The sequence below is a fragment of the Miscanthus floridulus genome, unplaced genomic scaffold (genome assembly GCF_019320115.1).
Source record: "Miscanthus floridulus cultivar M001 unplaced genomic scaffold, ASM1932011v1 fs_367_1_2, whole genome shotgun sequence".
Taxonomy (NCBI): Eukaryota; Viridiplantae; Streptophyta; class Magnoliopsida; order Poales; family Poaceae; genus Miscanthus; species Miscanthus floridulus.
The window spans coordinates 11,813-38,943 of NW_027096656.1; the positions used below are offsets into that span (position 1 = coordinate 11,813).

The 27,131-nt window shown below is 41.0% G+C and overlaps 2 protein-coding genes and 1 long non-coding RNA gene across 4 annotated transcripts; 2 read left to right on the top strand and 1 right to left on the bottom strand.

The window, feature by feature from the left end:
* Positions 1 to 933: 933 nt before the first annotated feature.
* On the bottom strand, positions 934 to 3,710 carry LOC136531540 (uncharacterized). The gene is made up of 3 exons (XR_010778055.1): positions 3,108 to 3,710; positions 1,929 to 2,034; positions 934 to 1,812 (listed from the first exon to the last, which is right to left on the bottom strand). It is a non-coding gene; the product is annotated as an uncharacterized lncRNA (long non-coding RNA).
* A 238-nt stretch (positions 3,711 to 3,948) lies between these two features.
* LOC136531539 (F-box/LRR-repeat protein At3g58940-like) lies at positions 3,949 to 10,242 on the top strand. 2 transcript variants are annotated; one of them, XM_066524184.1, is made up of 6 exons: positions 3,949 to 4,242; positions 4,764 to 4,870; positions 8,427 to 9,323; positions 9,414 to 9,554; positions 9,630 to 10,007; positions 10,038 to 10,242. In XM_066524184.1, exons 1-5 carry the CDS (start codon positions 4,170 to 4,172, stop codon positions 10,005 to 10,007), a joined length of 1,596 nt encoding a protein of 531 aa, XP_066380281.1. In that variant the 5' UTR covers positions 3,949 to 4,169; the 3' UTR covers positions 10,038 to 10,242. The 2 variants fall into 2 exon arrangements, with proteins under 2 accessions (XP_066380281.1, XP_066380280.1); XM_066524183.1 differs by having other exon boundaries at positions 9,630 to 10,242.
* An 8,889-nt stretch (positions 10,243 to 19,131) lies between these two features.
* LOC136531538 (cytochrome P450 87A3-like) lies at positions 19,132 to 19,863 on the top strand. The gene is made up of 2 exons (XM_066524182.1): positions 19,132 to 19,426; positions 19,531 to 19,863. The coding sequence occupies exons 1-2, from the start codon at positions 19,292 to 19,294 to the stop codon at positions 19,861 to 19,863; spliced, it is 468 nt and encodes a 155-aa protein (XP_066380279.1). The 5' UTR covers positions 19,132 to 19,291.
* Positions 19,864 to 27,131: the final 7,268 nt, after the last annotated feature.

The window sequence follows — 27,131 nt, forward strand, 5'->3', positions numbered from 1 at the left end:
GCAACTAGAATTGTTGGGATAGGTGACTTGCAACACTTGTTAGAAGCTAGTGCAAAAAGCCTTATCGCCTCATATTTGTCTAACAAGTTTGCCTAAGTGAATTTGTAGATTTTAAATTAGGCTATTCACCCCCCTCTAGCCAATTAGGACCTTTCACGGGGTTGTCGGCTCCCTCCATACTTACCTCGACCGTCTTACCAATTGGGTAAGAAGTTTGTGTTATTCTATTGGTTCGATTACTTTGAGCAAGTTATCGTTATCGCTATACTCTTGTGGGTTCGTCGTCCGTCCCCGTGATGGAGGTTCTAGTAGAGGACTCCTGATAAAGACGAAAGTTCCTGGCCAACGCTAGAATCGTAACTGATAGCGTAGACGTGGTGCCTAAGGTAGAAGTTACCTTCGTTTACCTCGTTCCCCATGGTTGAGGGGTAGGCGACAGGTGATGACAGTCTTGTCCGTCCTTTGCAATCCCCCACATTCAGGTTCGGCGTAGAGCTACAGGCCGGTATCGTTTGTCAGACTAGGTGATCACCGGTGCCCGAAACAAGGTTATAACGGTAGCGCTATCTTGATTTAAGGAATCTACCTTTAGAAGAACCTCACTACCCAAGTTATCCTTCTCTTGTTCTTGGAGAACTAGCTTAGAGACTTCCTACACTACCGTTCCTCGAGAAAATACGATACCTTGCTTACCACCGGGTGAAGTGCTACAACGGTATTTTCATGCGCTTGCGGATTTATCTGCTTTCGCTAACAAGCACCAACAAGCACTTCGGTGCCGTTGCTGGGGAGCGGTTGTCATAGTTATCTCTGAACCTAGTTCACCCATGTATCTTTTATTTTACCCTTTCTTTTCTTTTTATATTTTCTCCAATGGAGCAACCCACAATACAAAACCTTTCTGTTCCTAAGGGCGAGCTCATTGAACCACCACAATCCTCGAAGCCAATCATAGCTTCTAGTTACGAGCTCCACCCATGCTTCATAGCCAAAGTCGCATCTCATGTATTCTGTTTTAGTTCGACTTAGTTTAAAACCTTTGGACTTAAGGGTCTACCACCACAGCTCTAGTTTCCTATTAACTCCTGCATGACTTTCATCAACTAGCATTACATCGTCTGTAAAAAGCATACACCAAGGGATATTCCCTTGAATGTCCCTTGTCACTTCGTCCATTACCAAGGCAAAGAGATACGGGCTCAAGGCTGACCCTTGATGAAGTCCTATTTTAATCGGAAAGTAATCTGTGTTACTATCATTTGTTCGCACACTAGTCACGGCACTGTTGTACATGTCCTTGATGAGGGTAACATACTTTGTTGGGACTTTATGTTTGTCCAATGTCCACCACATAACATTCCTTGATACCCTATCATAAGCCTTCTCCAAGTCAATGAAAACCATGTGTAGGTCCTTCTTCTGCTCACTGAACCGCTCCATAACTTGTCTAATTAAGAAAATTGCTTCTATGGTTGACCTTCCTGGCATGAAACCGAATTGGTTCGTAGATACCCGTGTCGTTCCTCGCAGTCGATGCTCGATAACTCTCTCCCATAGCTTCATCGTGTGGCTCATCAGCTTAATTCCCATGTAATTAGTGCAACTTTGGATGTCTCATTTGTTCTTGTAGATTGGTACCAATATACTTCTTCTCCACTCCTCAGGCATCTTGTTCGATCGATAGATATTGTTGAACAGCTTCGTTAGCCATATTATAGCTAAATCCCCGAGACACCTCCACACCTTGATCGGAATACCATTAGGACCCATCGCTTTACCCACTTTTATCCTCTTCAGAGCTTCCCTAACCTCCTGCACATGGAAATCTAATTGGAAAGGGAAAAAAGGCAAAAGGACTTCCCAAATGCACTTAAGTACTAGTTGCAGTTGCAGGTTCAACAAAATTGGAGAGGGTAGGAATGCTGTACCTGAGACATATTGACATGGAGAACTAGATCAACAAATCCACCGTGCGACATTGTTTGAGTGAATCACTCCTGTCTTCAAACAGTTCCACCGGTACTATGAGAATAGCTGCACCACACAATTATTCATTAATATATACTATCAATTTCTATAAGCTAGCAAAAACTGAACTACTAGAATGGAGCACCAGGTTACAAGTAGAAGAGAAATTATGAGTTTCCAAATATTACAGGGACAAATAAACATCACCCAACGAACTCAATAGAAAAGAAAAATATATATCAAACCCATTAACCCGACTTGTACATACTGCATACACTTCTTTTGGGGATTTAATCTTCTGTGCCAAAAAGATTTGTAAGATGAAATCAGTTCAATTTTCTAAAAGTAAGAAGGTTGGGCAATAGAATAGGTAACTACAAATGGAAGTTGATATAATTCTAATTAGTCAGCAGGTAACAGAAGTCCAGAATAATCATCTCTACAGAGAAATGGATTAGTTTGCACAGATGGAGAGCTCGGTTGGGGATGAATTCCATTCTTTCAACTTAGATTTGATGGGGGAGATCCAACTAGATTCGATACGCATCAGAATCTTCCAACACCGCAACCACGAGGAATTGTACACATGCACGGGTAGTCGAGTGAGGCAGGGGATAGAGGGTCGCCTTGATGTGCGTTAGAGTAAATCACCGATGGATTTAAAAGCTCCAGCCTCTAGGGAAACACCGACACACCGAACCAATGACCGGGTCATGGCCGCCGCTGCAGCGGAGCGAAAGCATCCATATGCAGCTCCGGCTTCTCTTCCCACGCAGCCATACGCAGCCCTGACACGCCTCCTGCATCCCATGAAACTGTTCGTAGCATTCAGCAGATGGCATGGAGACGGTCAACCATGAAATTGGAGCAGAAATAAGGTGGAACAAGCATCCATATCAGTCGTGTATCATAAAGGATACGTAAAACTGAACCTGTAAAACAAGAACAAATCTATCTTCTTTCTGCTCCAATTTAGCTATCAAGTTGAATAAACTCTCAATCCAATCTAGCGCAATCAAGACATTAGAAAAAAAACTTTCAGTTGAGGAGATTCCTTCTGAGACACTCACGCATATAAAGTACATCCATCAAGAGCAGGAGCACGCAGCCCCGAGAAAATGCAAGAAACAATCACAAACCTTGTGGTACTGATGTCAAGCTATCGCCACCAGGTGACGCTGGGAGGGGGCTGCAGTTGGCGTCGACCTCGCCTTGGCAGCACTGCGACGCCGTCAAGGAGGCAGCTTTGAACTGCATCACCGAACCAGGGAGCTGTGGACCTGCCCTCACTGGATCCGCGGTGTGGGATCCAGTAGTCAACTTGCCCTCACTGGATCAGAGATGTCAGAGCTCTCCCGGATGAAGCCCTCCACGATCCACGTGCTCTGCCGCTACCGCACCAGCACCACCCGCTTCCCCTACCGCGGCGGCGGAGCGACGCGCCCGGGCGGGGGCTCGGAAACCTCTCCAGCTCGTGCACGCTCCAGCAGTGGATGCATGTCGAGGCGACAAGGCAGGCAAGGTGCGGGTCGTCGGTAGTGCCGGATGAACTGAGCTCACCGTCGGTGCCCGTCCTCGACTGGGGACCGTGGTGGTGGCGAACTAATGAGGGTGTTAGGAGGGACGGCGCGCAGGGTTGGGGACGAGGTGCATCGGTTGGATGGGATGGGGGCGGCGCCGGAGGGTGCGGGGTGGTGCCTCGCCGGAGGGGTGGGGAGCGGTGCCGGAGAGGATAGAGGCGGCACCAGTGGGGGCGGGGTGGCGGCTGCAGGATTCCTGGGGTCGGGCCGCGGAAGCGAGTAGCGCACCAGCCTGGCCCAGTTGAGAAAATTTGCCAAACACTTGCAGGCCTGCTTCTGCCGGGCCTGGCTCATCTTACCCGAGCGTCTTAAAAAAAAAATTCTCACCCGAGCGGTGCAGCCTGGATTTCTCTGCCCTTTCCCTTATTATTAATTAATAACATCCTTATATTACATGACATCCACACGCGCCGCCAGACCCTGATCCACCATCCCTCAGCCGCCGCCCGGCCCCCTCCCCCGCGACCACGCCGGCCGTCCGTGACCGCCCAGCCCTCGTATCCTGCGCCGCTGTTGGTGCGCTGGTAGCCCCGCCTCTGCAACAACGGGATCCCTCAGCCTCTGCAAAAACGGACTTTACTGTCTTTGAATTCCCGAGTCGATCCGAGGCGTCATCACGTCATGGGGATGCTGAAGCTGGATCAGCTTATGTCCATGAAGCGGCGGAATCGTCGACGGCAGATCCAAACCCGTAGTAAGTAGCAGCATCTCGTCCGTCCATATGATATTTTTCTTGCATTGAATATTATGAGAATTAAATCCAATAGGTTCATCTAAATCGATCTGAGCAGCCAACCCATTGTTTATTTAAGCATATAGCCTTAGGGCTTCTTTGTATACATGCATTAGCTGAGTGGAACCAGCTAACACCTAATTTTTAGTTTGGTGATTGGTAGGAGACTATTAGCTGGGATCCAAACGGGCTAATTTTTAGCAGCTAACTGTGTGGGATCCAAATAGAGCCTTACTCTTGAACAAAATTAGCGTGATTTGGGGAGTTTGTACTCTTTTCAAAAGAAAAGGAAAAAATCTAGTTGGTTAACATTTTTTAGTGTTATGCAGAAACAGTTTGGGGTCTCTAAACTTTTAGATGTTCTGATTCGTGCGCTGAAGATTAATTAGATTAACTAATTTTCGCACAGAAGATTAATTTTAATATGAACAAAATTATATTTCTGTGTGCATTCTTTCGTGACCATGAACGGTGTGTTGCAGATGGATCTATTGCTTCATGTGCAAAAAGAAAGGGTTCACCCAGTCAACATGATGAACATTCTCTGGATGGCCAAATAAAGGGATACTCAGGATCAGATCTCCCTGAGGTACAACATTGATGTTGAAAGATTTACATTGCTCAGTATGACTACTCAAGGTTTTATATAGTTGACTAAGACATTTAGCGGTGGTCTCATCTAGTAGGAGCTCTAAAAAGCTATAGCAAGATATAGTAGAGCTATGTCATTATGCGGTTTTGTCAAACATGAAATTTTTTAATGAATTATGCACAAAAACATGGAACTAAAGAAATTTCATGGACACAAACGTCATAATCATTACATCAACCAACATAGTCACCGTTATAATCAACATTATATTCATTCAACAATAAACAATTAAGCATTCCTTCAAGGATTCATTACATAGTTTATATTGAAGTAAAGAACACAATAGAGAGACATAGATTGCACTAATCCAGAACAAAGAATGAATATTTTCTCGGTCATGTTATGTTGGTGGCCTTCATGTTGCAGCCGCTGCAAGAAACCATGGGTCGCAACGTGTGATGTTGGTTATCTTAAGTGGAGGCCAACTAGTGCATGAAACCGCCGACCACGGCCGTCTCTAGTAAGCTTTCATAGGATGCTGCAACTGTTTTTAGAGATGAATGGTGGCGTGGTTAGGGATCGATTAGGACTAAGACTTTGAGTTACTGGCATCGTTTGTAGTATTTTGGGCCTCCGTTGTGAAGGGAATGAAGTAGCCTCGACCCACAGACAAGTGCTTAAAAAGTTGTGGCTAACCCAAATAGCGATTTTTGTCGGCAATATCGTATTGTTAGCTACACTAGCAAATATGCCCGTGTGTTGCTACGTGGCATATGTCTTGTGTGGTCATAGACAAGCATCATGCATTTCAATTTGTTGTGTAATTTTAATCAATACCGAAGTTGGACATGTGCTACTCGTGTGTTTAATTCTCGGCCTGTTTTCAGCAGCTGTAAATTAAATAAATTATCACATTTGATTGAATTAAATAACTGCCAGTTTATGTAAGTAGAGCAATGAATTTGAATAGTTTTAGCATAACTCGATATACAACTTAAAATTAGACTCTATAGCATTGTTGTTTTAACTTGCACGAACATGGGTCGAAATTCCAGGTCAAAGACGTATGGACATTTTTGTGAATTTAAAAAGGCGGATGGAAGAATTGTTTTGCTCTTTAATAGATTATTATCCTTAATGTGGTTGCTATGGATGTAGGGTCTATTGATATGAATATATTTTAATATATTCACTTCCATGTTTCTGTTTTAATCACGCCGTATTTTCTTTTTAAAGTTTTAACAATGCAATTAATAATTAATTGTATATGGCCGTATCCCACATCTGACCTGTGCCGCTGCTCGTCTTCCCAAGCTCTGTCATGGCTTTGTGTCTGCCATACCTCCATGGCACGACTGCCATTCCGAATTGGATGTGCCGCTCTGGGTTGCTTCGGTGTGTCCCTGAGCTCTGACGGCGACGCTACCACTGCCTGCGGCTCATGTCTCGAGCCCGCCATGCTATTTTGCTTCGTCTACCATTCCAAGTTCGATGTGTTGTTATGGCCTGCTTTCTCCAAGGTCCATGGTGGTGATGTTCTGGCTTATCACAAAGCTTGTTCATCGATTTGCTCTGTGACATTGCTGGATCAGACGGTGGCAGTAGTCTCATGCTGCAAGGCCGAGCGCGTTAAGGCTGTCAGCTCCTAGCCTTCTCTTGGCCTCTGCACCTGGCAGCAGCGAACCAGCGACAGACGCTCGGCTTTTCGCCTTGTCCCCACACCACCGCCTCCTACTTGAGCTGAGGGCCTTTCAACGCGGGCGTGTGGTGCCCTCATCCTCAGTCCTCCCGTCCCACGTCGAGCTCTACAGCACAGCAGCTCTTGGATCCTACCACGGTGCCGGAGGTGCGGACGTGAGAGCCCGCCGGAGATACCAATGCGAGGATTGGACAGTGGCAGAATAGGCAATGGAAGCGCCACCAACAATTGACATGGTTTACCACCTCCATCTTTCTTTAATCGGTTCATCTTTCTTTAATATATGGTGCTGCCAGGGGCGGTTTCATCGTTGTATTGCCCATGGGGTCTGACAGCGTCGTGGCTTGCACGCCTTGGTTTGGTGGTCCAATTGGAGTCCAATGAGTACACGGTGACAGATGGGGAAAGCCATGGAGTAGGAGAACTTGCGGTTGGGCGTCGATTTTTATCTGTGCATGGCAATCTAATCCGTGGTGGCCTCAATTTGGTCCTCTTGCGCCTTCGCGATTCACTTGATTTGGTTAATGAAATATGAGGATATTCTTCTCAGCTTGACGTGGGTTTGATTTGATGAGTTATTGACTTCTAGAGTTAGTCTAATTTGAACTAAGATTGTATTTGGAAGAGGAGACGACATATTATTGGTTTGAGTCGTTTCCTTGTGGAGTTAAACCTGATTTTGTTTCTTCCAACGTGAACGTGTTAGGTTCGTATGCTACGTGCGGTGTCTTAGTTTCCAAAACAAACACAAAAGGAATCCAATCGGCACATGTTGTATTTGGATTAGGATTACGATTCCTAGTTATATTCAAGTTATTACAAGATGCCATATATATGCCATAATATATATATATATATATATATATATATATAGGGAGAGGCTATTCAGTAGCCGGCTACAAAATAAGTTATTCTGTAGCCACCTCCATTTACTATAATTTTATATACTAATTTACCATAATGTCAATACATATTTACGATAGTTGGGTTACTATAACACATGGGGATATTTACCATAACATTATATTAAACCACTTAGTAAGGAGTTACTATAATCTCGTAAATTAACATAGTAATTATCATAACTCAAAGTGGCTACAGAATAAGTTATTCTGTAGCCAGCTATAGGATAGTAGTTCTATATATATATATATATATATATATATATATAACGCGAGAGCTGTAGACAGACTTGGAGAGAGACAATTTTCACATTTACGGAGTTAGTTATGGAAAGACAGAAAAAAAGAATGGATGGACGAAAAAAACAGCCTGAAATTTTGCCTTTTTATTATTAGGGATAGAATAGCGAAAAATTGACAATATCGTAGTGTTAGGTCTTTGAAAACTCTGAAAACTCTATAGCTTCAACTATAGTTGGGCTATAGTGGGCTTTAGAACCATGATTGCTTGATCTGCACAAATTGGTTGACCGATGGTAGCAATTTGAAGTTTTTGAACTTATCTTCTAATGCTACTATTTTGTGGACTTCTACTCTTCTAAAGAAAAAAACTGTCTTGGTTTAGATCCCCATGTATCTTGGCAATCCCTGCATTTTGGTTGACACAAAATATGCAGAATCTGCCTGAGACATGCAAATAACAGATTTCATATTTATCTGCCCTGAACCATATATTGGCATCTTGTAAATCCACATCCACCTATAAACTCTTTATATAGTGCTCAATAAACTTTTCACAATTACATTCCAACTCTCACATCTCTGTAATTCAGTTTACTTTGTGCAATCAGGTGACTCTGTACAGTTCTATTGTTTTCCTTATAGAAATAACGTTATTGTGTTTGCCTTTACAATTCCACCGTTGATTTTTCTCCCACACATGTGCATGCAGGATATCTGGTGTCATATACATTCCTTAATGCCAATTCAAGATGCTGCCCGAGCTGCCTGTGTGTCTCACACCTTTTTGCGTTCCTGGAGATGCCGCCCTAACCTCGATTTCAGTAGGGAAACATTGGGCTTAATAAATGATAATACGTGCAGAAATGAGGAAACACAAAGGGACATCACCAGCATAGTTGATCACATTCTGCAAAACCACTCAGGCATTGGAGTGAAGGCAGTCAAGTTTCAAGATGATTCATATTACAATAATCAAGACTTCTGTCATCTTGATCTCGAAGATGATTCATTTTACGATAATCAAGACTTCTGTCATCTTGATCTCGACCGTTGGCTTCGGAATACTATTAAACCAGGGATTGAAGAACTGAACATTTCTCTGTATGGAAAGAATACACTGTACAACTTTCCATGCTCACTTTTATCTGATGAAATTGGAGAGTCACTCCGTAATCTTCACCTTGTCGGCTGTTACTTTCATCCCACAATCGGACTTGGTTCCTTGAGAAACTTGAGAAGAATACAGCTGTGTAACGTATCTATTACCGAGAGTAAGCTCGAGTGTCTTCTTTCTAATTCTTTCTCTTTGGAGCAGTTGGTACTCAGGAATTGCGGTGGGATTATTTGCCTGAAAATACCTTGCCTGCAGCGGCTTAGCTACCTTGAGGTGAACTCTTGCCTTGGACTGGAAGTTTTAGAGAGCAAAGCTCCAAATCTATCTAGTGTTCGCATTGCAGGAGACCTCCATGTACAACTCTCACTTTTGGAATCGTCGCATATTATAAAATATGAAAGATTATGTCCTGGTGCTGCCTTTTATGCTCGTACTGAGCTTCCATCCAGCATGCCAAATCTCGAGACTCTTAGCTTAGTTTCAGAAACTGAGGTATGAACTTTCTGTGAGCAATATGCTTAGAATGATTTTACAGCAGGCATACATATAATTAAAGCAGACTTTTTTTCCCCATTTTTGCAGACGGTTAATACGCCGGTAATGCCTAGCAAATTCCTCCACCTCAAGTTCTTGACTATTGCTCTTCATGGACAGACCTATGATTGTTTTTCTCTGTTATCCTTTTTTGATGCTTCTCCTTTCCTGGAGACTTTCATCTTGAATGTAAGTCATTGTCCGTCCTGCAAAACATTGGTAACTGACAGAATCGTTAATTCAAGTTTGCTTTTTCATCTTTAGGTATTATCGGTACATGTGGAGCGTGTCTCAGTTTTTGAAGATCCCTTGGATCTGAGGAAGATGCCAGAGAACCATAATGACAAGCTCAAGTGTGTTCGAATCACCAATTTCTCATCTGCAAAGAGCTTGATTGAGTTGACCTGTCATATTCTCGAGTCTGCAATGTCACTCGAGTGCCTCACATTGGACACCACTCATGGTGCGCCTAGATGCTCTGTCAACGAACATGTCAGATGCTGGCCAATGACGAGGGATGAACTTATGGAAGCGCATAGAGCACTATCGGCTGTCCAAACATACGTCAAGTCAAAAGTTCCTTCAACAGTCGAGTTAAATGTTTTTGAGCCCTGCAGCCAGTGCCATGCTGTTGCACTTTAGGTGGTCAAGTGACCACAATTATGACTTTAGGTGGTCAGGGGACCACAATTATTCACTGGAACGATCAGTGTTTATTTTATGGTGTCTTAGGTCAGTCTCAGCTGGAGTTTCACGTCATAGTTTCCAAGACTGTTGTGACAACTTTTCAGATGAATGAAACTATCTCTCTCAATGCAAGTTTGTTTCACTGTTTTAGAGGCAAATTGTAGCATTTAATTCTTGAATGGTATCATGATCAAATGTGCAATGTAAACTATGTAGTCATTTTATTCTTGCATTCAGATAAAAAGTACAGGCTGCTGGCGAGTGGCGACTTATCCCTTGGCTCACTCCACAATGGTGTCGGCATCAGGCTTTTGGTTTTTGGTTGCAGTGTTTACCTGCAAGAATGCGGATTGTGGAATGGTAGAACGGGCACCATGGTGCGGCGAGCCACACTGGATCGGGGAAACAACGAAGATGACACGGAAAGGCCTCAGTGCACGTATCACCCGGTTTCCAACGTCTTGGAAACGGTGTGAACTCGTTTCACCGTGATGAAACGACCATCCTCTCTCTCCTCTAGATTTCTTTGCCGTGCTATCATTTCGCTGATATGACATCTCATTTAATGTGTATGAAACTTCCATGTAATGACCACCGAGACTGGCCTTACGCCTACTCCCCACAAAGAGCGTTCATCTGACTGGTCCTTAAGTCAATCAATCTTAAATTTGACCAATTTAATAAAAAAAAACAACATTTACGACACCAAATTTGATGATTTTTTTATGATGAATCTAATGAAACTTATTCGGTATCACAAGTATTGGTACATTTTTTATAAACTTGGTTAAATTTAAGATAGATTAACTTAGAACAAAGCTAAAGGGACACTCTTTGCAAGATGGAAGGAGTAATTTATAAGTATCACCCCCACCGCACACACCCAACACCCAAAAAAGAAAAGCCATTCTGCCTATCCAAGAGGACAAAAAACTAGTGTTAAGGTCTGCAATAAAACATGGAGTGTGATACATCTTTGTATCCTAGTATTTCTTATTTTTAACTAGTATAGTGCCCGTGCTAACGCCACGGCTTCATTTCAGGGGTGCATATGAAAACAACCAAACGACGATATTTTTTCCATAATTCAACTTTCACATAATTGTATATGACCATGTATATAATTCGGAAAACAATTATGCATAACAAGACATAATAAACTTATGTCAAGCATTATCCATCTAATTTACAATCTGCCTAAGCCCTTAAGTAGGCCTTGGAGATCTTCAGGAAAGTTGTCAAAACATTCATTTCCACGGCTCTTCAAAACGTTCGTGCTAACGCTACGGCACGTGTACATGCAAATTAGAACTGAAATAACGGTGTATATATCTTTTTCTCTGAATTGTATCTTCCTATCCACGCTCTGCATCTCTGGCAAGAAAGCCAGAAAGGGCCAGACCAGATGCAGTACCCTGAAGCAGCCAGCCATCTTCCTGTAACCAGGAAAATAGAAGTCAGTAAAAGTTTGTCAATGTGCAATGACAATGTTTTGCTTGGAAGATTGATCAATATCACCATACAGTCTATATGTCTATAAAAGTTAATGCACCAGCCATGACTAAAATGATCCTATCCACTCTAGAACAACCTTCTTATCTATATACAAATATTTACTTCTCGAGAAGGCACATATAGACATATAGTACATGTGTTCAGTTTGAAGTTGAACAAAATGCTCAGTTTTCATAATCAGAATTCAAAAGCAAAAAAATATTTGTCCCAGGCATCTAAGATTTATCTGTATGCGTAGAAGTGCTGAATCAAGCTACAGAAGCTAAATAGCTAATAAAGGATACAGACCCTCTGCAGTACCTGGTGTTGCTATCATCCAAGGCTCTGCGCTCCCTCACCGTCGTGCTGGGAAAGAGGAAACAAAAGATCAAGATTCAATCCATGAAAATAGAAAAAAAAAATTACTTCTTCGTCTGAACATTTACAGTCCACAAATATTGTTGGGTGCTCCATCACAGTATACACCATGAGAGTTAACATATGGCATCTTTTCCTACAGGGTAGGAACAAATTTTGCAAGCAAAGCACAATTTCTCATAAAATGGTATCCAATACAGCAATTAGTAATTCATAGTGCAATAATCTAGGAACAAAATTTTTAAAGATATGAGAACTCCAAATTCACAAGGATGTCAGGATCCCAAAGTTTATACCATCTTTGCTTCTAAAATTTGACTGCATAGTCTAGGAAACCAACAAAGGCAGCTCTTGAAAGATATGGACAGAAAAAGAGAGAAGTTGTACCTTGGTAGCTGTCTAGGTGAACAAATTAGTAGCTGCCAAATAACCATAGGCACACACATAGAGGTACCCCGCTGCGGCCCCTTCCTTCACCGATCTGGAGGACAAGCTTATAATCAGAGCCTCACTTTGCCGCAGGGAGTACAATTCTCAAGATAAAGGACTGCTCATTACAACTGTTACTCGAACTGATGTTGGTCTAATTCCACATAATCCTAGACACCAGTTACTCGAACTCGGTCCAGGACTGAAACACCTGTTACTCGAACTCAGCTTTCTGATAGGAGTGATAGGGGCATTTGGCTAACTGATGTTTCAGGCTTTCAGCCATGTGTTAGTCTTCTGCAAACCTCTTGAAATGTCCCCAGCAGTAGAGCCTCACTGGTGTGCACCCCTGGGCAGGGTGAAGATCTTTTGTTTGTAATATATGTGGTACCGCTTTTGCTACCCCACTGCCGTGACGGCAAAACTTATGGTTTTTAATACGTACTGGTTTGTAATAACTTAATACTGGTTTGTAAAACTTATGACATTGTAATACTTTCGCCACTTACTCTGATGTAATATATTTGTATATTTGTACAACTGTTGTAATACTGCAATGCCTTTTGTAATGGGATCCTACTCAGAAGATGAAAAGTGGATGATTCGGGTTTTCCCGAGGACACCCGATAGACTATCGGAGTTGTCTGGTTTACATGTGTTGTATCAGAAGTCTGAGGGACAATGGTAGGCACATGTGGGCCATATAACTTGGGCGGTTCTACCACATTGATGTGGGGGCAAGGGGTAATAGATTCAGTCACTGGAACGGTATGGATAACTTTGGAGTACTCAACATTGTGGAAGGGCAAATAGATGAGGCTGGGATTCTTGAAAATCTAAGGGAATTGTTTGACAAGGATTGGAATTGGCAATTGAAGAAGACTGATGATGCTAGTTACATTGTCAGGTTTCCTCCCAGCAGGAAGGTTGAGAATTTTGTGATTGGCAAGGCTTCTCTCTTTCAGTTGAACAGACCTAAAGTGGTTGCCTCTCTGAGTGTGTGGAATGGAGATGTGGAACCGGTGGGAAGCCTGATTGAGGTGTGGGTTCAGATCAAAGGAATCCCCCCAAAATGGGTTGATTGGGATACTATAAGAGAGGTTTCTTCAAGCTTAGGTCTAATGGTTGAAGTGGACTGGCAGTCAATCTTCAATAGTTTCTTCAGTCTGGTCAGAGTAAAGATTCTATGCAAGGATCCTACCAGAATCCCTAAGGAGAGACTATATGTGTTCAAGACTGGAGTCTACAAAATCTCTTTCAAGCCTGAGGGTTATGTTCAAGCTGGTAATTCTTCTGATGGTGACTCTAGAGGGGTAGAGGAATTAGAGGAAGATAATCTATTAGATGATGATGATCCTAAGGACAATCTCAAAGGAAAGGATGATGAACTAAAGAAAGACAGTGATCAGGGGCCAACTGAAGGGAAATTGCCTGAACAGTCTAACAAACCTTAGGGAGGTGGTGGTTCTTCAGGAAGTGGCAAATCTGCTAGAAGAGCCTTACTATTTGAAGATGAGGATATCCCTTCTCATAAGGATACTCTAGCTATTGATTGTGCTAAGTTGCTTGGGGCTATGGAATTGGAGGGTGAAGATGTTGATGATGAAACCTTAGATGAAGACATAGAGATGGTGTTACAGGATGACAATGAAAAAACCCAGCTACCTGATGAGTGGATCTATGACCTAGAGGTAAAAAACCAGAGTCTCCTTGCTATAGATACTAGTACCAGGAGTTGCAGCTCTATGCAACAATAGAAGTTCAATTAAGATTCTCCTTCTGAAATCCATGATCTGGCAGAAAAGGGAGATGAGGTTGGAGATGATATAACTTGGTCTCAACCAACTGCAGAAGACAAGGAGAAGCACCAATCTGATACTTTTCTAGAAAAAGCAAAGAAAGCTACCAAGAAGCAACATTGGGGGCCTGTGATCCCATCCAGGAGAAGCAGCAGACTCATTGATAATGGCAAGGCTGTCATTGAAAATGCTCAAGAGTTCAAGAGGAAGTGGAACTTAGAAGACAATATATGTAAACACATGAAACCACCAAAATCTCATGTTGTCTCTAAAGATTTGTTACTTGCTGTGGCCAAGGATATTGGCATAGGTATAGAGGATGGAAATCCTATTATAGACAAGATGATAGAGCTGGACACTTCTAGGATAGCTGATATGAGTTCTAGATGTAGCAACCCTGGGTGCTCCAGCAATTCTGTGGATACATGATTGTGTGACAAGGATCTTCCTGAGAAAATAGAAAATAAAGCTAGCACACCACAAAAAAATGATCAGGATGGAAATTCTGATCAAAATTTGGACGACCAGGAATTGGGGTGGTCCAAGGTAGGTCCCAGGAAAAAGCATAAGAAAAAGTATAAATGATAGGTTTGTTTTGGAATATTAGAGGCATGGGTAAACTTGGTAGGGTTCCTGCCCTGATTAGTAGAATAAAAGATTCCCACGCTGATTTTGTGGGTATTATGGAAACCAAGAAAAATTCTTTATCAATAGTTTTTTTGAAAACTTTATCAGGAAATGTTCCTTTTGCTTGGCATCATTTTGAAGCTAGGGGATCAGCAGGAGGAATCCTGTTGGGTGCCAATATGGTTATTTTTAATATGGCTGTGAATGAGGTTTTAAAATTTTCTGTTAGTGTTTTGATGACTAACAAGTCCAATGGATTTACCTGGAAACTTGTTGTAGTTTATGGTCCAGCGTACGATGATCTTAGACAAGATTTTCTAGATGAGTTAGAAGTTGTGATGGGGTCCTGGAAAGGCCCAACGATGGTTGGAGGGGACTTTAATCTTGTTAGGTTTGCCTCTGATAAAACCAATGGTATTTATAGTCATAGGTGGGCTGATGGTTTCAATGACTGGATTAGTAAATGGGCTCTGATTGAACTCAGTCCCAGCAATAAAAGATTCACTTGGACAAATAATCAGGAGCATCCCATTTTAGCAAAAATCGATAGGATTTTTGTCTCAGGGTCATGGGATGCGGCTTTTCCTCTGGCGAGTGTTAAAGCGCTAGAAAGAATTCCAAGTGATCACAATCCTCTTGTGGAAGATTCAGGGGTTAACTCCTGTTTTGGGAAAAAAAGGTTTAGGTTCGAAAAGTGGTGGCTAGAAAGGATTCGTTTAAGAGTTTTGTAGAAAAGGCTTGGAGGACTCCTTGCTCTTTATCTAACAGTATAGATAGATGGCAGTTCAGAGTTAGAACTCTGAGAAGAATGATTAGGGGCTGGGCGGCAAATGAAGTGGCGGCCCAAAATAAGTCAAAAGTAGAGCTATCTAAGGAGTTCACTAGACTGGAAAGTCTAGTGGAGGCCAGGGAGCTTTCTGATAATGAGAGGAGAGAGTTAGAACATATTGAGGATAAGTTGGAGCAGATCTGGGCTTTGGAAGAAATTAAAATTAGGCAGCGTTCCAGAGACAGGAACATTCTTGAAGGAGACAAGAATACAGCCTACTTCCAGGTTGTGGCTACCAAAGGAGTAGGAAAAAAGATTGAGTGTTTAGAAAGTGATGCAGGCTTAGTTTATGATTAGAAAGGAATGATGAGAGTGGCTTTAGATTTTTATAAGAATCTTTTTGCAAAGGATTCAGACTCTTCTCTGAAGTTAGATCAAGATTTTTGGGGAGAAGAGGATAAGGTCTCTAGTAGGGAAAATGAGTTACTTACAACACCTTTTTCGGAGAATGAAATTAAGGAAGCTGTTTTTTGTTGCTATGTTGAAGGGGGCCCAGGTCCTGATGGCGTACCTTTTCTCTTCTACCAAAAATTTTGGGACCTCATTAAATCTGATGTGGTGGATCTCTTTAATGATTTCCATAAAGGTGCTCTAGATCTAAAAAGACTTAACTTTGCTTTGGTTACTCTTATTCCTAAAGTGGGAGAGGCAACTAACATGAAACAGTTTAGGCCTATAAGTCTTTTAAATTGTAATTTTAAAATCTTTTCTAAACTTCTAACGCTAAAATTGACCGCTGTGGTGCAAAGGATAGTTGCTCCAACACAGTCTGCGTTTATTAAGGGGAGGTATATCCTTGAAAGTGTTGTTGTAGCTCATGAGTTGGTTCATAGTGTCTACCAGAGTGGTGAACCAGGTATAGTTCTTAAACTAGATTATGAAAAAGCTTACGACAGGGTGACGGGGAGCTTCTTGTTTGACATGCTAGAAGCTAGGGGGTTTGATCCAGTTTGGATAAACTGGATCAAACATGTGGTTATAGGAGGATCTCTGGGGATTATGGTAAATGGAGAACCTACTTTAAACCTGGAAAAGGTTTAAGGCAAGGTGACCCCCTATCCCCTTTTCTGCTTAGTTTGGTAGGAGATGGTTTATCTCGAATGCATAGGAAAGCTGTTGATAGGGGTTTAATAACAGGTCTTCTAGAAGACTTTAGAGTGGGAGGGATTGTAGCACTGCAATATGCGGATGATACAATCTTATTTTTCAAGGCAGAGGACTTTGTGTTGGAAAATCTTAAGTGTATACTCATGTGGTATGAACAAGTCTTAGGAATGAGAATAAATTTCCACAAAAGTGAGATGGTTCCCATCAACCTTGAGGATAATGAAGTTCATAGGCTAGCACATATTCTTTCTTGTTGTGTGGGAAAGTTTCCTATTAAGTACTTAGGCATCCCTTTACATTTTGACAATTTAACCAGAGAAAATATACAGCCTCTAGTTGACAAGATCATGAAAAAGATAGCAGGTTGGAGAGGGAGGTTTCTTTCTCTGGCAGCTAGAGTGGTCTTAATTAAATCATGTCTTGCTAGTATTCTAGTATACCTTTTGTCCTTTATCAAGTTTCCCAAGTGGGCTATTAAAATGTTAAACACACATATGGGTAATTTTCTCTGGGATGACTCTATGAACAATCATAGGTACCACCTAGCAAATTGGGAACTTGTCTCCATGTGCAAAGAGTTTGGGGGGTTAGGGGTCCCTAGTCTAAGGGACCTGAACATTTGTCTTTTAGCTTCATGGTTCAAAAGGTATAGTATAGATAGGGACAACCTCTGGAAAGAGGTGGTAGATTTCAAATATGACACTCTAAATCCAAATATTTTCCTTTCTAGAACTTCAAGTGCTTCTAGCTTCTTTAAGGGCTTCATGTGGGCTGCTCAGGCGGCCAAGATGGGGTATTTCTGGAAAGTGGGCAATGGGAGGAAGATCGGGTTTTGGGAAGACAATTGGTTAGGGTCCTCAAGTTTAGCCATACAGTTTTGGCCTATTTATAGGATCATTAATGAACACGGTAAGACTATTGCAGAGCTTTGGGATGGGCATAACTTGAGATGTACCTTTAGGAGAAATGTGAATGAAACCCTATACAATTCTTGGCTGGAACTAGTAGAGTTGGTCTCTACTATCCAGCTATCAGGGGAAGAGGATGAAATGGTTTGTAAGTTTTCCTCTAAAGGCACTTATTCTTCCCAGTCTCTTTATAAAGTCATAAACTTTAGAGGGATAAAACAAGTGCATGTATCTCCGGTTTGGGGTATAAAAGTTCCACCTAGAGTTCATATGTTCTTGTGGCCTCTGATTCATAACAGAACTTTAACTAGAGTTAACTTGGCTAAACATAGAAAAGTGGATGATGTTCCTTGTCTGTTTTGTGACCAAGAGGAAACTTGTCAGCACCTGTTCGTTGATTGTGCTGTGGCTAGTAGATGCTGGATTGTGATTTCTGAGTTGTTTGGTTTTCAAGTTGGTATGGATATTATCAGTATTGGAAAGTTTTGGTTGAGCCACAAGAAAAATAGTTTAGTGAATATGATTACTGTTGCTGTCGTTTGGTCTATTTGGAAACTCAGGAATGAGCTTTGTTTTCAGAAAATTGGATGGCGAAATATGGATGCTCTTTTCTACCAGATTCATGGGCTTCTTCAGAACTGGAAAGTTCTGTGCCTGGCGGACAAGAGGGGTCTCTTGGAAAATTTTCTGAGGGACCTGAAGACGGCTGCAAGGATGGTGTCTTGGCTCCCAGACATTCCCAGAAGCGCGGCGCTAAGTTCTTCAGAAGCATGACGGATGGGAATCCTGAAGATGTCTTCCAGGCGGCTGAAAAGCTCTCATGGCTATACCCTCTGAGCCTACCTGGAGAGGGGATCTGATTTGCTGCTTGAATGCGGTTGTAATAGCGTCGTCTGGGTTTTCTGTTTAACTGTTTGGTTCAGAGCTCTTAGGCTCTTTCTTCTGAGGTTGCTTTGACTGTAAACCTTGGTGATCCCGCTTCGGTCGGAGCTGGGCGTCCTTCTAGTTAAACTGTGCTGTAAACGGATCTGGTCTTTAGATATATGGCCCTGTTCACGTGTTCTTAAACCCGGCTTGATCCGCTTCTTTTTTCATCCGAAACAGTAATTTCCTCTCATAAATTCCTCCAGAATTCATCTAAACCATTCAAATTCCTCCACAACCATACCAGCCGAACACCCCCAATGGAAAGGCTGGGGCTTAATGCCCTAGAAACTCTAAAAAAAATTTAGCTCTTATGTCTCTTGGGTAGCCATCAATTTGATAATTGGAGGTCCCAACGGAGGCTCCACGTTAATTCTCACCAGACGTACTAGAAAAAAAAGATAAATCATAGAAATTATCACAATAATTAGAAAGATCTAGCCATTAATTTGATCGCTGTTAATTTTAATAGCCATTAGATCTATTCAGTTTTTCTAAAAAATTACCCACCTGCACGCATAATAATAATAGATCTAATTGAAAAGGAAAACATAAATTATATTGTCATCTCATCCTATCTCACGTGGTATTAGCCAAGCCCCGGCCGCCGACGCCCGACGCCGTCGCAGCCGCCGGCCATAGTCACGCAGCTTCAATCAATGAGGGATCGACCTTCCAATCCTGCACTATGCTACGTCAGGCTTCCCTCAGTCACGTCGATCTTGCCTGGCTTCCCTCCCAATCATGCCTTGCCGTTTCTTGGAAGCCCCTGTGATCGGCCTTGGAAGGGAACCATGGAAGTGCTTCGACGCATGCACCAGGGTGCTGCTGGCGTTCCCGCTCTGTGTTCCCGGCACAGCCTTCTACAGATGCATGCAGGTAAACTAATAATCATCTATTATCTGTTACTCTGTTTGATAGATCACTATCTGCCTAGACTTTGATAAGTGACAATTTTTGAGTTGTTTTATTCATCTCTTCAGGGACGCAAGAGGGTCATGAAGATGCTGAACGAGCAGCTCGGTGCGCGCAGGAACAGCCCAGAGCTCGAGTCAGTAGATTTCTTCGATCTTGTGATCCACGAGCTACACAAGCCAGACTCTGAACTGAACGAGAACATCGTGCTGGATTTGCTGTTTCTCATGCTCTTTGCTAGCCATGAGACCACGTTTATTGGACTAACCGCGATTCTCATGTTTCTGACAGATGACCCCAAAGCATTGCAGGAACTAATGGTAAGCAAATTGTTGGGTCCAGACTCCAGACCACAAATTGAAACTGTTGTCGTCGCAAAGAAGGGTAGATCCAGACTCTGAAATCACCTGGGAAGAACACAAATGTATCAAATTTACATCTCATGTATGGCCGTGACTGTCAGAGATTGATGTTATTACAATGTATGTGCTCTGTTTAATAGTCACTGTGTCATCATTTAAGCTAAAGCTATCGTCTAATGGCAAAACATCGATATGCTGTAGATATTACAATGGAACTGAATGTTACTATTATGTTCATGTAAATTTGTAAATTAATATTTACAGGCACCATACCTAGGTCCAGAAACTCCAGATAGGCTTGCTGTGTGAATATGTCATACCATGACATCCTAGCTGGATTGTGTAATCACTAACTTAAGAAATTATCTATTTTCACTTTTCCATTTCCTAATCGATCTCCTATTTGAGCTTGAACATACAGGTTTCATATATAAACCAGTAACCGAGCTAGAAGATGTGGCAAGCTGGGTTATTATGTTTTGGACGAACTGGTGCTAGACATCCCCGCAGCTAAACCCGGTGTCCTTTGTCAAAGCATGGGTCGAGCTACAGGCATGCTGCTCTTGCTGCACGCGTGAGCTTTGGCGAACGGCGAGATCTCTGTCTACATTGTTGGCATGTCACTACTCAGCTGCAGGTATGCTACATTGCTCGCTCATACTACCATGCATCCGTGCCAATCTCTACTCCGCAGTTTTGGTCATCCACATATGCAAATTAAAGTAAAGAACAAATACATCCTGTTTATACATAAATCATCCCATGTTTATTATTAATAAGATTGAAGGAGGGAAATAGATGATAATATGAGACGAACTATATCTGAGGAAGAGAAAGAACAACGCTAATCTCCATATATTGCTATATTTTGTTAGCACGTAGGAGTAGAGTTTATTATTTAAAAACAGATTCGGTAATACTTTCCAACCGATGAGGAATCATATTTAAATCGCATTACCAAGTTATTTAATGATATCCATGTACAATCCATAAACATGTTACTAAAGTATTTTATTAGTATATGAACATAAGTAAATAAATCAAGTAAAATTTACAAAAAATAGTATATAAAATATTTACATTGACCAAAAGTTAAGGGAGACTCCACGTTAATTCTCACCAGATGCACATTAGAAAATGATAAATTTTAGAAATTCTCATAATAATCAGAAACATCTATCCTTTCATTTGGTAGACTCCAATCATCATCGTCAACAATAAACATTGGATCTATTTGTCTTATAAAAAAAAATCCACACCTACCATTACGAAGAATGCATAAAGTAACTCTCTAATTTTGCTTCTAAACTACCCACATCTGTCATTACGAAAAATAATTTAAAATCAATCAACTAAATTTGTATCTAAACTACCCACTTCCTCGATTATGAAACATAATTCAAAATAACTCCCTAACTTTGCATCCCAACTATACACCTATGTCATCAGAAAAGATAATTTAAAATAACCAGGTAATATTTTATTTGTAAAATTATCCACATGTGGCATTAGGAAAGATAATGCAAAGTAACCCAGATGTTTGCATCCAAACTACCCATATATGCAATTATGAAGTAAAAATGTAAAATATAAATTATCACACTTAATTTGTATCTAAATTATGCACATCAGCCATCCAACAAAAGAAAATACAAAAATATGTCTGAGATCTACATATAAATAATAAAATAAGTTGTCAAGAAAAATCACTTAATATCCATAAAGTATGTAGTATATACTCTAAATTACACACTTCTACAATTGTTAAATTAAAAACATGATTATACGTTCCACCATGTTGACCACATAAACATATACACATTAGGATAAATGTTTATTTTAGTAGTTTATCATGTGTGTAAAAATGTTTATAAAAAAGGTGTGTAGAAATATTCCCTTAACAAACAACATAGCAAAGCCACTGATAATTAACTTTAAGTTACATTAATATTAACACTCTTTGATATATAATAAATTCCATAAGTTGTTAGTCTCATTAGCTTTAAATTTTTTGGCTAAAACATAATGTCTTATCAATATTGGTAATTTAGTATTAGACATTTTGTATTTTATAAAACAATGCTACTACAAACAAAATTATGGGATAGTGCCATGGAGCAAGGTGAAACAACTATTTATACAATAAGAACTGAGAGAGTAACCTAGGACATATAATCTTTTACAGTAAAAAAGTTGAAAATTGTTAATTAATAAAGTATAAAATAAGCACTAGAAATTCAACTTAACATATGGAGAAAAAGAATGGCAATACGTAGGCTAAAAGTTTAGTTTAAGATATAGGTTCATGATGGAACACAAAGGATGGAATAATAGCACATATAACACAATCTTAGGTTTCCACTAAATAATAAAATCTGTAAATTGTAAATAGAGGTCTCCAATGAAGCCTCTAAGTTAATCCTTATGGGCCCACTAGAAAGCAGATAATATCTAGAAATTCTCACAAAAAATTAGAAGCATCTGGCTACGGATTGTGTAGTAATAACGATATGGATCTATGCTATTTTCTAAATAATTACCCACGTCTATGAATGTGTAAATCAATGTAAGGTAACCCAGGAATCTTTATTTAAATTAACCACTTATGCCATTAGATACATAATATATGCAACCCCTTAAAATTACATCTAAATTACTACTTCTGACATTATTAAATCTGCATAAAAATTATCAATATATTGTATTGCAAAAAAAAAATCTAAATAACCATAAAGCATATATATGTTCTACATTATGCACATCTAAAAATGGCAATATAATAAAATTTGATTAATGTACATGCACGTCAAATACTTATGTATACGTTAGAGATAAATATATATGTTAGGTTTCTGCAATCATGGAAAAAGATTTCCTACACTAATGATACTAACAAACTATTTAGAATATTAATAACCATGACATATAATTTATATAAATTATTATTTTGATAATCTATACACTTTTTTAAAGGAATAATCTATACACTTTAACTAAAACATTTGACATATATTTATTAATAGTATAACCATTACTGCATAAATAACTCTTTGGCAATAAAATTCAAATGTCGTGACAAGTGGGGAGGATAGTGCAGACTAATGTAGCTATATCTTCCTATTCTTTGAGATTTCTTTGGTGCAAATAGTCATTATAAGGCTTAACATTAATATCCTCTTGAGGTTAGCACAACTATCCATCCTAGATCTCCCGTCAAGCTCTAAACTGATCTTAAGCAACGTGGTGTAGGTTTAAAGTGACTATTTAGGCTACCATTGTAGTTAAGAGTGTAGTCTATGACCTAAAATCCTTATGTAGCCATCAATTAGGCTAATAATTGAAAATCAAAACTTAGATTCATGATATCGTAATATATAGATGAAAAACATATCGATCAATAATTGATAAGTTTACCACAATTAAATAGACACTATAAAGTATCTGGTGTTCCTATTGTGTTAGAAAAGGAACAAAGAGAAAAAAGTATAATTTAATATAAGTACTATTTATCATTGAGAGACATTAAACAATAGCTAATTCCTATATCTCTTATCTCTTATAAGATTTTGGCCTGTGCGAGAGCATGGGTTGATGGACTATCCAAAAATCGTAGTTCTTGTGACCGTTGTATCCCCTTTCTAAAGAAAAAAATAATCCAAATGTTTTTTTTTGTTAACTAGTTTTTAATTAGCCCTACGAACACAAACATTTTATGTTAAGAAAAAAAAGAGGGGGTGTGGGTCTCGTCAATTCAAAACTTTCCAAACTTTTGTCTTTCCCTTCTGTTATTTTCATTGCATTCTTAGTACTCCTATAAAGTAAAACCCCACTAGTCTAATTCTCTAGCATATCCTTGAGCCACGTCATCAAAGGGTCCCACAAGTCACTAAGCTCAAAAAAAAAATCCCACTATGTATTCTATCTTGCACCACAGCGTTCCCTCATCATTGTAACTGGCATAACCTTTCCCCTTCACCTTCTCGGTCCACCATCAAATTCCCGTGTACTGCCATATCTTGCACCACAGCGTTCCCTCATCATTGTAGCTGGCATAACCTTTCCCCTTCACCTTCTCGGACCACCATCAAATTCCCATGTACTGCCATATCTTTTACCCACTTAAATAAAGTTGTCAGCTATCGAAGAGCCATAGCAACGGAGCAGGCATTCCTTTGCAAATGAAAGGTCGCTGCCTTGCTGTCCTCCTATATATGTCACCTTGCCCATGTGGTTCAGCGCAGCTCCCTCCACTCTACACCCTGTAACATCTTCCCCTCTGCTCATTCTCATGACAAGATGATCCTGCACACCACGAGTTTACATGTTTGCTCCTCTAGCTCTTCCGTGCCATGCTGGTGGATCACTATTGTTATCTGCATGCTGGTGGATCATGAGTTTTGTTTGTCATTAGGTGATGCAGGCCTTGGTTCCTCAGATTAGCCGATCGTTAGTTGTTCTTGCTGGTTGTACTTTTTATCCATACTGTTCTTATTGTGTACCAGGTAGATAGACACCATATATTTATTTGAGTTCATGAAAGCTCGGGAGGTAACAACTTGCATCCAATATTGTTTTCCCTCAAACAAAATACAATATTTGTAATCAGTCCAGCATTTGTGTTACATAGATATCCCGCAACAACGCGCGGGGAATTCACCTAGTTCTTAGTATACACAATTACAAGTTGGTGTTGCTTTATGGAGATACCCACTGAAGTAGAAGACAATAATTCATGTACGTAATGCTCTTCTCCCCTTTTATGCTACCTTTTCTTTCCTTCTTGTGCTCTCACATATACTTTACATATGTGTAAACTACAACTTCGCAGCTCCTGCTTCGGCACAGTTGGTCACAGCAGGTGCAGGCCTGTTGACGTCGGAGGTGGTCCGAATCACACACTAGCAAGGGCCTTTGACGCCCGGGCCGCCACGGACTGAAGAACGCAGCGATGATATCACCCTTACGTGGTGAAGCACAGAGAGGTTTACAAGCAAACCACCAAAGGATAACTAATCGTGCTTACGTGACGAAGAACCGGCTAGTTTTCAGGCAAACTAGCAAAGGAACCGTCAAAGCTCTCGCCCGGGAGGGACCCCGTCAGGGCAAGGACGTCGCTGGGTTGCCCTAGGTCGGACGGTAAGCCTAAGGCGCCATCCTTGGTCGTCAGATCAAGGGATGAACAGCACGAAGGTTGGAAGAGATAAAGGGGCAAATGAGTTGATAGATTGGTTGTGTGCCAATTGGATAGATAGGACTCAATCGGCCATGTACCCCTTATTTTATAAGGGGTAGGGGTGGTCTTATCCCATAGGAAAATCAATATGGTACTATTTTACATCGCCTTATGGAGTTTTTCTTAGATTGGGCCAAAACTGTCATGAGCCCATTTAAAATTGGCATGGGCCCAATTTGAATGTCAACATAGACTCCGTCTCGCCTGACCCTTGAGGCGCGGGCTCCGCCTCGCCCGACCTTAGGACACGGGCTCTGCTTCGCTCAACTAGTCGGATGGCTATTTGAACTGCTTGGTTCCCAGTTAAACTGGTCAGAAGGCTGTCTAAACTGCTTGGCTCCCAGTTAACTTGGTCGAACAGCTGTCTGAACTACTCGGCTCCCAGTTAACTGGTCGAACGCCTCACACTGATGAGTGGCTTCAAGTTCAACTGGTCGGATAAGCTTAAGGCCCAATTTGAGTGTCAACATATGCCCCTATTTTCAGGTGAATGATGCATGAACCTGAAAACATCTATCAAGACAAACCGAACAGTGACGATACCTATCTCATCGGCTACTCAGTGGCTAAGGGCAATGTATACATCGTCCATTTTTGTTCTAAGGGTGATACACGTATCGGCCATTGCTTGGAGAGCACTTAGGCTTCTTGCCAAACACTTGGAAAGTACTTTTTCAAGCCTCTCGTTAAATGCTCTTGTGAGACGTTCACCTTGCAATGTCTCTAGCACATATGAATTTTCAAACACCACTTTGATCACTCTCTAAGGATGTTCCCAACTTGGAAACTTCTTGCCAAAGTTATTGCTTTTCGTCTCAAGTGGCGGTATGGTTTTCAATACTAAATTTCCAACTTGAAGCGACTTGCTTTAAACTTTCTTGTTATATACCTTGGCAACTTGAGCCTTATCTTTCTCCATATCCTGGGGAGCCTTTATTCTTGCTTCTTGTCTGATGCCACCTCCTTGGGATATACTCAATTTTCCTCTTGATAAGCCTGATCAAAGTCCATACACTTCTCCCATAATCACCTTTGCTTGATCAAATCCCAAACACACCAGCAATAAGTCTTCGGCAATTCTTCGATATAGCTTATGGTGCACAACAAACTTGATTGCACTCCACTAACTACTTTTATCAACTTCGGTATTCGGATCATATAAATATTGCATTATGGGAGTCCTCCGATCATCCAAATCAGCCGTGCCATCGCTGGAAATCAAGTTGGACCGATTTGAGAATTCTTTGGCAAGCCGACCCGGCAAGCCAGAGGGGAGTCAGCTCAGCCGACATGGGGGGTTGGCTTAGCCGACCCTGGCAGTCAGCTTAGCCGACATGAGGAGTCAGCTCAGCCGACACTGCTATTCCTACACACAATTGCATCGACTTTTCTTTTATATGAAATTTACGCCCACCGACGCCAAAGTCAGATGCTTGTTGAGCTAACATGTTGGCCTTTTGATTTTCATGCCTCAGAATATGCCAAATCCGGAATTTGGCAAAATTTAGCAATTATGTCAAGGCAAGCATCAAGACAAGCTCGTAGTGATCCATCTAAACATTGAAATTCACCAGCAACTTGCTATAACACCAGCAGGGAATCACCATTGGCCTCAACATGTTTTACCTGCATGGAGTGCAACATTCCCGAGCCAAATAAAAAACTTCACATTCAGTTTGAATATTGGTGCAAGTGTAGTTCAAATCGGCTTGATATCTCAAATAGCACCATTGTGAGAAACAATGATTACACCAACACCTTGGCCTTCTTTGCAAGCCGATTACTCGAAATAAAGCCTCCATGGGTAACAAACAGGTAATTTATCTCATATCCCAAATCAATTCCATGCTCAACAATAAAATCAGCAATGACTTGACCTTTTAATGCTTTCAATGGTTCAAAAGTCAAGTCATATTCAGTGAGAGCGTATGCCCACTTGCCTACCCTTCCAGTGAGGATTGGCTGATATAACATGTGCTTTATCACATCGGCCTGGCATGCAACGACACATGTACTTGAAAAAAGATAATGTCTCATCTTAGCACAAGCATAGTACAGTGACAAGCATACATAT